The 12,696-nt window shown below is 44.8% G+C and overlaps 1 protein-coding gene across 4 annotated transcripts in view; it reads right to left on the reverse strand.

Annotated features, from left to right (window-relative positions):
• rtel1 (regulator of telomere elongation helicase 1) overlaps positions 1-12,696 on the reverse strand; it is a 58,999-nt gene that overhangs the window by 14,687 nt on the left and 31,616 nt on the right. For all 4 annotated transcript variants that reach the window (XR_006079078.1, XM_024375443.2, XM_024375441.2 and 1 more), the window contains one exon: positions 2,332-2,512. Coding sequence is in view for 3 of the 4 variants with exons in the window: in XM_024375443.2 (XP_024231211.1) it covers positions 2,332-2,512 (181 nt within the window). In the remaining variant the exon portion in view is untranslated. The remainder of the gene's footprint in view (positions 1-2,331; positions 2,513-12,696) is intronic.

Genomic DNA, 12,696 nt, shown 5'->3' on the forward strand with positions numbered 1-12,696 from the left:
AGTTGCACAGGGCGGGGTCGAGACCCAGAGTCTCAAGCTTAATGACAAGTTTGGAGGGTACTATGGTGTTAAATGCTGAGCTGTAGTCAATGATCAGCATTCTTACAATGCTATTCCTCTTGTTCAGATGGGTTAGGGCAGTGTGCGGTGTGATTGCGTCGTCAGTGGACCTATTGGGGCGGTAAGTAAATTGGAGTGGGTCTAGGGTATCAGGTAGGGTGGTGATATGATCCTTGACTAGTCTCTCAAAGCACTTCATGATGATGGAGGTGAGTGCTATGGGGCGATAGTCATTTACCTCAGTTACCTTAGCTCAGTTACCTTAGCTTTCTAAGTTGGCTGCGGTGAAGGAGAGTCGGCAGGTTTCTGGTAGCGGGCCGTGTCGTTGGCACTGTATTGTCCTCAAAGCAAGCAAAGAAGTTTTTTAGTTTGTCTGGGAGCAGGACATCGTGGTCCGCGACGGGGCTGGTTTTCTGTTTGTAGTCCGTGATTGACTGTAGACCCTGCCACATAGCTCTCGTGTCTGAGCCCTTGAATTTCAACTCTACTTTGTCTCTATACTCTAGACGCTTAGCTTGTTTGATTGCCTTGCGGAGGGAATAGCTACATTGTTTGTATTCGGTCAGGTTTCCGGTCGACTTGCCTTGATTAAAAGCAGTGGTTCGCGCTTTCAGTTTTGCACGAATGCTGCCATCAATCCACGGTTTCTGGTTGGGGAAGGTTTTAATAGTTGCTGTGTGTACAACATCACCGATGCACTTGCTAATAAACTCGCTCACCGAATCAGAGTATTCTGATCCATCAATCAATTCATCAAGTCCACGTGATCGAAACAATCTTGAAGGGTGGAATCAGATTGGTCGGACCAGCATTGAACAGACCTGAGCACGGGCGTTTCCTGTTTTAGTTTCTGTCTATAGGCTAGGAGCAACAAAATTGAGTAGTGGTCAGATTTTCCGAAAGGAGGGCGGAGCAGGGCTTTGTATGCATCGCGGAAGTTTGAGTAACAATGGTCCAGGATTTTTTCCGCCCGGGTAGCGCATTCGATATGCAGATAAAATTTAGAGTCTTGTTTTCAGATTAGCCTCGTTAAAATCCCCAGCTACAATGAATGCAGCCTCAGGATATGTGGTTTCCAGTTTACATAGTGTCCAATGAAGTTCATTCAGGGCCATTGATGTGTCTGCTTGGGGGGGATATATACGGATTTTATTATAATCGAAGAGAATTCTCTTGGAAGATAATGCGGTCGACATTTGATTGTAAGGAATTCTAGGTCAGGTGAGCAAAAGGACTTGAGTTCCTGTATGTTGTTATGATCACAACACGTCTCGTTAATCATAAGGCATACCCCCGCCCTTCTTCTTACCAGAGAGATGTTTGTTTCTGTTGGTGCGATGCGTGAAGAAACCAGGTGGCTGTACCGACTCCAATAGCGTGTCTCGAGTGAGCCACATTTCCGTGAAACAAAGAAAGTTACAATCTCTGATGTCTCTCTGGAAGGCAACCCTTGCTCGGATTTCTTCTACCTTGTTGTCAAGAGACTGGACGTTGGCGAGTAGTAAACTCGGAAGCAGTGCGCGATGTGTCTGTCTACGGAGCCTGACCAGAAGACCGCTTCTTCTGCCCCTCCTGCGGCGCCGTAATTTTGGGTTGCTGGCTGGGATCCGATCCATTTTCCTGGGTGGTGGCCCAAACAGAGGATCTGCTTCGGGAAAGTCGTATTCCTAGTCGTAATGTTGGTAAGTTGACGTTGCTCTTATATCCAATAGTTCCTCCCGGCTGTATGTAATAAAACTTTAGATTTCCTGAGGTAACAATGTAAGAAATAATACATAAAAAAACTAAATACTGCATAGTTTCCTGAGAATGCGAAGCGAGGTGGCCATCTATGTCGGCGCCGGATGTTATATATAGACCTTACCGTGAAATGCTTACTTACAAGCTATTAACCAACAATGCAGTTCAAGAAAGTTAAAATATTTACTAATTAAACGAAAGAAAAAAATTCAAACACAAAATAATAACGAGGCTATATGAAGGGGGTACCAGTACCAAGTCAACGTGCAGGGGTACAGGTTAGTTGTGGTAATTTGTACATGTAGGTAGGGCTAAAGTGACTACATGGACAAATTACCATGACTAACCTGTACCCCAGCCGCAGGAAGCGTTAAGTACACCTCAAATAGTACTTTATAGGTATTTAACGCAGATCTGCACAAGACAGAGAACTGATGAGAAGCAAAAGCCTAAGGAGACATATTTTTAAGCAACTAAAACGTTCACTTAAACCATGCTTGGTGCCACTGTATGTGCGGTGTAGATACTCACTCAGCCGTCGCCTCTTCAGACTGGGCACGTGGGAGTCCAGAACTTTGGCCTTCTGGGCGAAACCTCCCTTGGTGGAGCTCTCGGAGGAGTGGCAGGGTCCAGCGCTGACACACTGGGCATCTGCAGAGTGTACCGCCCCACCACAACTCCCCTTTGCAGGCTTCTTCTCTGGAGGAGGCCTCTGGGACATTGGAACAGTCAAAGAGTTCAGAGGTCAAGATTAAGGTCAGAATTCTCACATCTGCAGTGAAAAAACAAAACCAAATGGAGAAAAATAAGTTTCATCCCCAGTTGTGCAACTCTGAATCACCCATTGACACTACCCACAGTGTAATCGAGGGAGATTGACTCCCTGTTCTGAGGAAAGGCTACATGTAGGCTTCAGTTCTGACGAAAAATCTTGGTTATAGTTCTGAGGAAAGATGTACATTTCCAGCCAAATGTATTGGCACCCTTGCACATTTTTAAAATAACACACACACACACAGAGTTATGTGGATTCTCAACATTGCAGAAACATTTTTGTTTTTGAAACTTTAAGTTTACAATTTTAATTTAGAAAACAAGATTCAAGAAACATGGGGGAGGTTTGATAATGCTGTGGGGTTGCTTTGCCGCCAGCACCGGAGGCCTTTAACATGTGCAAGGCGTCATGAAATCAGCAGATTATCAAGGTGTTTGAGTCCACTATTCAACCCAGTCTCCAAAAACAGGGCATCCCTTGAAGGTGGTGGGTCTTGCAGCAGGACAACGACCGCAAACATCAAAAAGCACACAGGAATGGTTCAAGAATAAACACTGAGAGGCCTAGCAAAACACTGATTGGCCTAGCAAAACCACCAGTAGAAGGTGCAGCAAGCTGATGGCTACGAAAAGCATGTCAGGTATCTTGGCCAAAGACCGTACAAACCAAAGACCGTGCAAAGCTCTTCTGTGCTAATCATTTTGTCCATGCCATTTGTTTTTCTTTTCAGAATTTTGACCAAAAACTAAAAATGGTTCAAATTGTGTGTGGAGACCAAAAGAAATGTTTCAATTTCAACAATTTTTTAGAAGAAATAAGTGCCAAAACATTCAGCCAGGGGTTCCCAAACCAGTTTGTGTCTGGGACCCCTGTTGAGATGGCAAATTAATCAGGAACCCCCCCATAATATCAGAACACAACTCCTACTTTACAGTGCAATTTTTTATTTGCATACAAGTATCTGCAGTTTAATGTTGCCCATGCTGCGTCAATGGGTTGCGCAGCGCATTCTGGATGATTCTGGGACATGGAGCACTCTCCTTCAAAGAGTCTATTGGGCACTAGCTCAAAAACTTAACATTAGCACGAATTTCATCAACAAGAAGTACAATGTTACAAATCTTTAAAACAAATTAACTTGTAATATGTTAATGTTATAGCTTTGGAATCATGACAATACGTACTTAAAAGGGAAATAGGCACGTTTCTCGAAATATACACAGACTTAAAGGGATTGTGTGACGATTAGCTTAGCAACCACATGACGCAGTATGACAACGTGAGCGCAATTGTTCGACAGTCTGCTGGGTGGGACGTTATGCAGTGCATTCGGAAAGTATTCAGACCCCTTGACTTATTCCAAATTTTGTTACAGCCTTATCCTAAAATGAATTAAATGGTTTATTTCTGGGGAAGGGTACATCACATTTCTGCAGCATTGAAAGTCCAAGAACACAGTGGCCTCCATCATACTTAAATGGAAGAAGTTTGGAACCACCAAGACTCTTCCTAGAGCTGGCCACCCGGCCAAATGGGGCAATCGGGGGAGAAGGGCCTTGGTCAGGGAGGAGACCAAGAACCCAATGACCACTCTGACAGACCTCCTCTGTGGAGAACCGGAGAACCTTTCAGAAGGACAACCATCTCCGCAGCACTCCATCAATCATGCCAAGGCTCGAGGCTATAATCTTTGCCAAAGGTACTTCAACAAAGCACTGAGTAAAGAGTCTGAATACTTATGTAAATGTGATATTTCAGGTTTTTATTTTTAATAAAATGTGCAAAATTCCATTATGGGATAGTGTGCGCAGATTAATGAGGGGGAAAAACAATTTAATCCATTTTAGAATAAGGCTGTAGAGTGACAAAATGTGGAGAAAGTCAAGGGGTCTAAATACTTTACAAATGCACTGTACGTTCCTCCATTCATTGGATTCATATCTCCTTTCTATAATATATCTGGCAACGGCACCATGCAACGTACCCTGGACTAAAAAGGCAGACAAATAGGAAAAATGTGCTAGACCCTCCGTTAAATTACACATTTCTTAAGGAAGGAATATCGTAAGAGAGAAGACATCCTCCCGAGTTGCAATGTCGGCCAGTACTGAAATCTAACATGTATGAAAGAAATTTCGCGATCTATAAGTCGTATTCCTATTCATTTCCAGTGTAATGAGAGCAACTATCACAGTGCTGCTGCTTGAACGCCAATAACTCAGATACACATGAAAACATGAAATGGTTCCCCCCTGGATCATCGCAGCTAGGAAGCTGCTATCTGAGTGGCCACTCCTGGCTAACGTCTCTGTCCCGAAGCAAGAATCAATTGGCCTGGAGCTAGCCTTGCTATGCTCATCTGCTAGGCCCATCAGCCACTCCTTGGGCTTCAATACCTATTTTGCCGACTGGCCTGGACCCCCACCGACCCATCACGACTGGACTACTGACGTGATTCGCCCGAGGGGGTCTCTCAACTGGCTCCTCCGTTGCGACGTCCCGCCTATCCGTAAGCCTGCTAGCTGTCTAGAGCACATTGGACTGTTAGCTTAAGAAGCCCATTGGACCTGGTCTGCCGACGTAACAGCACGAGGGGGCCACAACAGACTTTCTTCTGTCGCGACGTCCCTAAAAGGCCCTTCTGCTAGCTTGCTAGCCCCGGCCCGCTAGCTGCCTGAAGCCACGCACTGGACTCCTATGATCACTCTGCTACGCATGCCTCTCCCTAACGTCAATATGCCTTGTCCATTGCTGTTTTGGTTAGTAAATATTGCCTTATTTCACTGTAGAGCCTCTAGCTCTGCTCAATACGCCTTAGTTAACACTTTAGTTCCACCTCCCACACTTGCACTGACATCACCTGGTTTAAATTATATTCCTAGAGACTCTCTTTCATCGTCACTCTATGCACAGGTTTAGCCCCACTGTATTCACATCCTACCATAGCCTTGACTGTATATTATCCCTTGAATCCGTTCCACTGTGCCCAGAAATCTACTCCTTTTACTCTGTTCTTAACGTACTAGAGGTTCACTTCTTTTAGTGTTTAGCCGTACCCTGATCCTACTCCTCCTCCTCTGGTGATGTGGAGGTTAATCCAGGCCCTGCAGTGCCTAGTTCCACTCCCATTCCCCAGGCGCTCTCATTTGTTGAGTTCTGCAACTGTAAAAGCCTTGGTTTCATGCATGTTAACATTAGAGGCCTCCTCTAATGTTTGTTTTATTCACTGCCCTAGAACACTCTGCCAACCCGGATGTTCTAGCCATGTCTGAATCCTGGCTTAGGAAGACCACCAAAAACTCTGAAATTTCCATCCCTAACTATAACATTTTCGAACAAGATAGAACTGCCAAAGGGGGCGGAGTTGCAAACTACTGCAGGGATAACCTGCAGAGTTCTGTCTTACTATCCAGGTCTGTGCCCAAACAATTTGAGCTTCTACTTTTAAAAATCCACCTCTCCAGAAACAAGTCTCTTACCATTGCCGCTTGCTATAGAACATCATCTGCCTCCAGATGTGCCCTGGACACCATATGCGAATTGATTGCCCTCCATCCATCTTCAGAGCTCGTGCTGCTAGGTGACCAAAACTGGGACATGCTTAACACCCCGGCCAGCCTACAATCTAAACTTGATGCTCTCAATCTCACACAAATTACAAATGAACTCACCAGGTACAACCCCAAATCCGTAAACACAGGCACCATCATAGATATCATCCTAACCAACCTGCCCTCTAAATACACCTCTGCTGTCTTCAACCAGGATCTCAGCGATCACTGCCTCATTGCCTGGGTCTGCCTTCAAGCGACCACCCCTCATCACTGTCAAACACTCCCTAAAACCCTTCAGCGAGCAGGCCTTTCTAATCGACCTGGCCCGGGTATCCTGGAAGGATTTTGACCTCATTCTGTCAGTAGAGGACGCCTGGTTGTTCTTTAAAAGTGCTTTCCTCACCATCTTAAATAAATCAAATCAAATGTATTTATTTATATAGCCCTTCGTACATCAGCTGATATCTCAAAGTGCTGTACAGAAACCCAGCCTAAAACCCCAAACAGCAAGCAATGCAGGTGTAGAAGCACGGTGGCTAGGAAAAACTCCCTAGAAAGGCCAAAACCTAGGAAGAAACCTAGAGAGGAACCAGGCTATGTGGGGTGGCCAGTCCTCTTCTGGCTGTGCTGGGTGGAGATTATAACAGAACATGGCCAAGATGTTCAAATGTTCATAAATGACCAGCGTGGTCAAATAATAATAAGGCAGAACAGTTGAAACTGGAGCAGCAGCATGGCCAGGTGGACTGGGGACAGCAAGGAGTCATCATGTCAGGTAGTCCTGGGGCATGGTCCTAGGGCTCAGGTCCTCCGAGAGAGTGAAAGAAAGAGAGAAGGAGAGAATTAGAGAACGCACACTTAGATTCACACAGGACACCGAATAGGACAGGAGAAGTACTCCAGATATAACAAACTGACCCTAGCCCCCGACACATAAACTACTGCAGCATAAATACTGGAGGCTGAGACAGGAGGGGTCAGGAGTCACTGTGGCCCCATCCGAGGACACCCCCGGACAGGGCCAAACAGGAAGGATATAACCCCACCCACTTTGCCAAAGCACAGCCCCCACACCACTAGAGGGATATCTTCAACCACCAACTTACCATCCTGAGACAAGGCTGAGTATAGCCCACAAAGATCTCCGCCACGGCACAACCCAATGGGGGGGCGCCAACCCAGACAGGATGACCACAACAGTGAATCAACCCACTCAGGTGACGCACCCCTTCCAGGGACGGCATGAGAGAGCCCCAGTAAGCCAGTGACTCAGCCCCTGTAATAGGGTTAGATGCAGAGAATCCCAGTGGAAAGAGGGGAACCGGCAAGGCAGAGACAGCAAGGGCGGTTCGTTGCTCCAGAGCCTTTTCGTTCACCTTCCCACTCCTGGGCCAGACTACACTCAATCATATGACCCACTGAAGAGTCTTCAGTAAAGACTTAAAGGTTGAGACCAAGTTTGCGTCTCTGACATGGGTAGGCAGACCGTTCCATAAAAATGGAGCTCTATAGGAGAAAGCCCTGCCTCCAGCTGTTTGCTTAGAAATTCTAGGGACAATTAGGAGGCCTGCGTCTTGTGACCGTAGCGTACGTGTAGGTATGTACGGCAGGACCAAATCAGAGAGATAGGTAGGAGCAAGCCCATGTAATGCTTTGTAGGTTAGCAGTAAAACCTTGAAATCAGCCCTTGCTTTGACAGGAAGCCAGTGTAGAGAGGCTAGCACTGGAGTAATATGATCAAATTTTTGGGTTCTAGTCAAGATTCTAGCAGCCGTATTTAGCACTAACTGAAGTTTATTTAGTGCTTTATCCGGGTAGCCAGAAAGTAGAGCATTGCAGTAGTCTAACCTAGAAGTGACAAAAGCATGGATTAATTTTTCTGCATCATTTTTGGACAGAAAGTTTGATTTTTGCAATGTTACGTAGATGGAAAAAAGCTGTCCTTGAAATGGTCTTGATATGTTCTTCAAAAGAGAGATCAGGGTCCAGAGTAACGCCGAGGTCCTTCACAGTTTTATTTGAGACGACTGTACAACCATTAAGATTAATTGTCAGATTCAACAGAAGATCTCTTTGTTTCTTGGGACCTAGAACAAGCATCTCTGTTTTGTCCGAGTTTAATAGTAGAAAGTTTGCAGCCATCCACTTCCTTATGTCTGAAACGCATGCTTCTAGCGAGGGCAATTTTGGGGCTTCACCATGTTTCATTGAAATGTACAGCTGTGTGTCATCCGCATAGCAGTGAAAGTTAACATTATGTTTTCGAATAACATCCCCAAGAGGTAAAATATAGTGAAAACAATAGTTGTCCTAAAACGGAACCTTGAGGAACACCGAAATTTACAGTTGATTTGTCAGAGGACAAACCATTCACAGAGACAAACTGATATCTTTGACAGATAAGATCTAAACCAGGCCAGAACTTGTCCGTGTAGACCAATTTGGGTTTCCAATCTCTCCAAAAGAATGTGGTGATCGATGGTATCAAAAGCAGCACTAAGGTCTAGGAGCACGAGGACAGATGCAGAGCCTCGGTCCGATGCCATTAAAATGTCATTTACCACCTTCACAAGTGCCGTCTCAGTGCTATGATGGGGTCTAAAACCAGACTGAAGCATTTCGTATACATTGTTTGTCTTCAGGAAGGCAGTGAGTTGCTGCGCAACAGCCTTCTCTAAAAATTTTGAGAGGAATGGAAGATTCGATATAGGCCGATAGTTTTTTATATTTTCTGGGTCAAGGTTTGGCTTTTTCAAGAGAGGCTTTATTACTGCCACTTTTAGTGAGTTTGGTACACATCCGGTGGATAGAGAGACGTTTATTATGTTCAACATAGGAGGGCCAAGCACAGGAAGCAGCTCTTTCAGTAGGAATAGGGTCCAGTATGCAGCTTGAAGGTTTAGAGGCCATGATTATTTTCATCATTGTGTCAAGAGATATATTACTAAAACACTTGAGCGTCTCTCTTGATCCTAGGTCCTGGCAGAGTTGTGCAGACTCAGGACAACTGAGGTTTGGAGGAATACGCAGATTTAAAGAGGAGTCCGTAATTTGCTTTCTAATAATCATAATCTTTTCCTCAAAGAAGTTCATGAATTTATCACTACTAAAGTGAAAGACATCCTCTCTTGGGGATTGCTGCTTTTTAGTTAGCTTTGCGACAGTATCATAAAGGAATTTCGGATTGTTCTTATTTTCCACAATTAAGTTAGAAAAATAGGATGATCGAGCAGCAGTAAGGGCTCTTCGGTACTGCACGGTACTGTCTTTCCAAGCTAGTCGGAAGACTTCCAGTTTGGTGTGGCGCCATTTCCGTTCCAATTTTCTGGAAGCTTGCTTCAGAGCTTGGGTATTTTCTGTGTACCAGGGAGCTAGTTTCTTATGAGAAATGTTTTTAGTTTTTAGGGGTGCAACTGCATCTAGGGTATTGCGCAAGGTTAAATTGAGTTCCTCAGTTAGGTGGTTAACTGATTTTTGTCCTCTGGTGTCCTTGGGTAGACAGAGGGAATCTGGATGGACATCAAGGAATCTTTGTGTTGTCTGTGAATTTATAACAATTCCCTATACTCTCTACACTCGCCAGTTTTAGCTTTAGCCAGCACCATCTTCAGATTAGCCTTAACGCCGGTAGCCCTGCCCCCTGGTAAACAGTGTATGATCGCTGGATGATTCGTTTTAAGTCTAATACTGCGGGTAATGGAGTCGCCAATGACTGGAGTTTTCAATTTGTCAGAGCTAAATGGTGGGAAGCTTCGGCGTCTCATACCCCGTAACGGGAGGAGTAGAGACCAGAGAAGACTCGGCCTCTGACGCCGACCCGCTGCTTAAAACCTGTTAAGCCTACCCCCTACTTTTTCGAACATTCTGTTAAAAATCGCGCAACATTTCAGCGTCCTGCTACTCATGCCAGGAATATAGTATATGCATATGATTAGTATGTGTGGATAGAAAACACTCTCACGTTTCTAAAACTGGTTAAATCACCGCTGTGACTATAACAGAGCGTGTGTTTCATCGAAAAGCGCAAGAAAAACTGATCACTGAAAACTGGAAAAAATATCAATGCGCCACTTGCATGTATTGTCTATGGGACACCAAATTAAATGGGGCTGAGATTGCAAGTCCTACAGCTTCCACACGATGTCGCCAGTCTTGTCAATTGCCTGGACGTTGTTTCTTGGTCAAACGAGTTAGAGAGAGCCCATTTTTTGGAAGAGAGATTTCCGAACATGATTTGAAGACGTGGAGCTATTGAATACACATCGCCCCGTGATCAATTTCATAGATTATTAACGTTTACTAATACCTAAAGTTGGATTACAAAAGTATTTCGAAGTGTTTTGTGAAAGTTTATCGTCAACGTTTTTAATTTTAAAAAATGACATTGCGTTTTTTTTTCTGAATCACAGTTTCCATAGATGGATATTTTGGGTATATATGGACCGATTTAATCGAAAAAAAGACCCAATAGTGATGTTTATGGGACATATAGGAGTGCCAACAAAGAAGCTCGTCAAAGGTAATGAATGTTTTATATTTTATTTCTGCTATTTGTGTAGCGCCGGCTACGCTAATTATTTTGTTTACGTCGCCTTCAGGCATTTCGGGGTGTTGCACGCTATCAGATAATAGCTTCTCATGCTTTCGCCGAAAAGCATTTTAATAATCTGACTTGTTGGCTAGATTCACAACGAGTGTAGCTTTAATTCAGTACCCTGCATGTTTGTTTTAATGAATGTTTGAGTTTTAACGAGTGCTATTAGCATTTGGCGTAGCGCATTTGCATTTGCTGATGGCTAGATGAGACGTCTGCGTGTCGGGTGGGCTTAAGAGGTTAATGGGGAAAACCGGTTGAAAGTTTCTGTCGGCTGAATGAGCGACACCGGTTGAGCGTTCCTACAGCATTTCCTTCCATAAACCGTGAGAAAGTTGTCCGGCTGCGGGGACTGTGCCAGGGGATTTATACTACCATCTGTACTTACTGGTGGCACAGACGCTGTTTCATCTTTTCCTACACTGAAATTACCCTTGCCTAACGATTGCGTCTCGTTAGGCAACGAATCGTGTCCAGATAAAGCGTCCGGAGTGAAAAAGTTGAGGAAAAAATTTATAAATATATGAACGGTAATTAAAAAGTGAAAACCGTAAAGTTGTCAGGTAGCAAAATAGGTTGGCAACAAAACGCACAGCAACTCGAAAACAAGCCTGCAAGTATATAAGCATGCCTCATTCAAAAAATGTAGAACCAGGAACAGATATAGCCCTTGGATCACTCCAGACCTGACTGCCCTTAACCAACACAAAAACATCCTGTGGCGTTCTGCATTAGCATCGAATAGCCCCCGCGATATGCACATTTTCAGGGAAGTTAGGACCAACATACACAGGCAGTCAGGAAAGCAAAGCTAGCTTTTTCAAAGCAGAAATTTGCATCCTGTAACACTAACTCCAAAAAGTTCTGGGACACAGTAAAGTCCATGGCTTTAAACTAGGAAACACTCACCACCGATAAATCTGCGATAATTGAGCATTTCAATAAGCATTTTTCTACGGCTGGCCGTGCTTTCTACCTGGCTACCCCGACCCCGGTCAACAGCCCTGCACCCCTCACTGCAACTTGCCCAAGCCTCCCCCATTTCTCCTTCACCCAAATCCAGATAGCTGATGTTCTGAAAGAGCTGCAAAATCTGGACCCCTACAAATCAGCAGGGGTAGACAATCTGGACCCTCTCTTCCTAAACCTATATGGAGAAATTGTTGCAACCCCCATTACTAGCTTGTTCAACCTCTCTTTCGTATCGTCAGATCCCCAAAGATTGGAAAGCTGGCGTGGTCATCCCCCTCTTCAAAAGGAGGAGACACTCTAGACCCAAACTGCTACAGACCTATATCTATCTTATCCTGCCTTTCTAAAGGTCTTCGAAAGCCAAGCTAAACAGATCACCGACCATTTAGAATCCCACCGTACCTTCTCCACTATGCAATCTGGTTTCCAAGCTGTTCACGGGTGCACCCCTCAGCCATGCTCAAGGTCCTAAACGATATAACCGCCATCGAATAGAGACAATACTGTGCAGCTGTATTCATCGACCTGGCCAAGGCTTTCGACTCGGTCAATCACCATATTTTTATCGGCAGACTCAACAGCCTTGGTTTCTCAAATTAATGCCTAGCCTGGTTCATCAACTACTTTTCTGACAGAGTTCAGTGTGTCAAATCCTGTTGTCTGGACCTCTGGCAGTCTCTATTGGGGTGCCAACAGGGTTCAATCCTCAGGTCGACTCCTTCTCTGTATACATCAATAATGTCGCTCTCGCTGCTGGTGATTCTCTGATCCACCTCTACGCAGACGACACCATTCTGTATACTTCTGGCCCTTCTTTGGACACTTAACTAAACTCCAGACGAGCTTCAATGCCATACAACTCTCCTTCCGTGGCCTCCAACTGCTCTTAAATGCAAGCAAAACTAAATGCATGCTGTTCAACCGACCGCTGCCCACACCTACCCACCCGTCCAGCATCACTACTCTGGACGGTTGGGACTTAGAATATGTGGACAACTAAA

Source organism: Oncorhynchus tshawytscha, linkage group LG16 (assembly GCF_018296145.1).
Source record: "Oncorhynchus tshawytscha isolate Ot180627B linkage group LG16, Otsh_v2.0, whole genome shotgun sequence".
NCBI classification, from domain to species: Eukaryota; Metazoa; Chordata; class Actinopteri; order Salmoniformes; family Salmonidae; genus Oncorhynchus; species Oncorhynchus tshawytscha.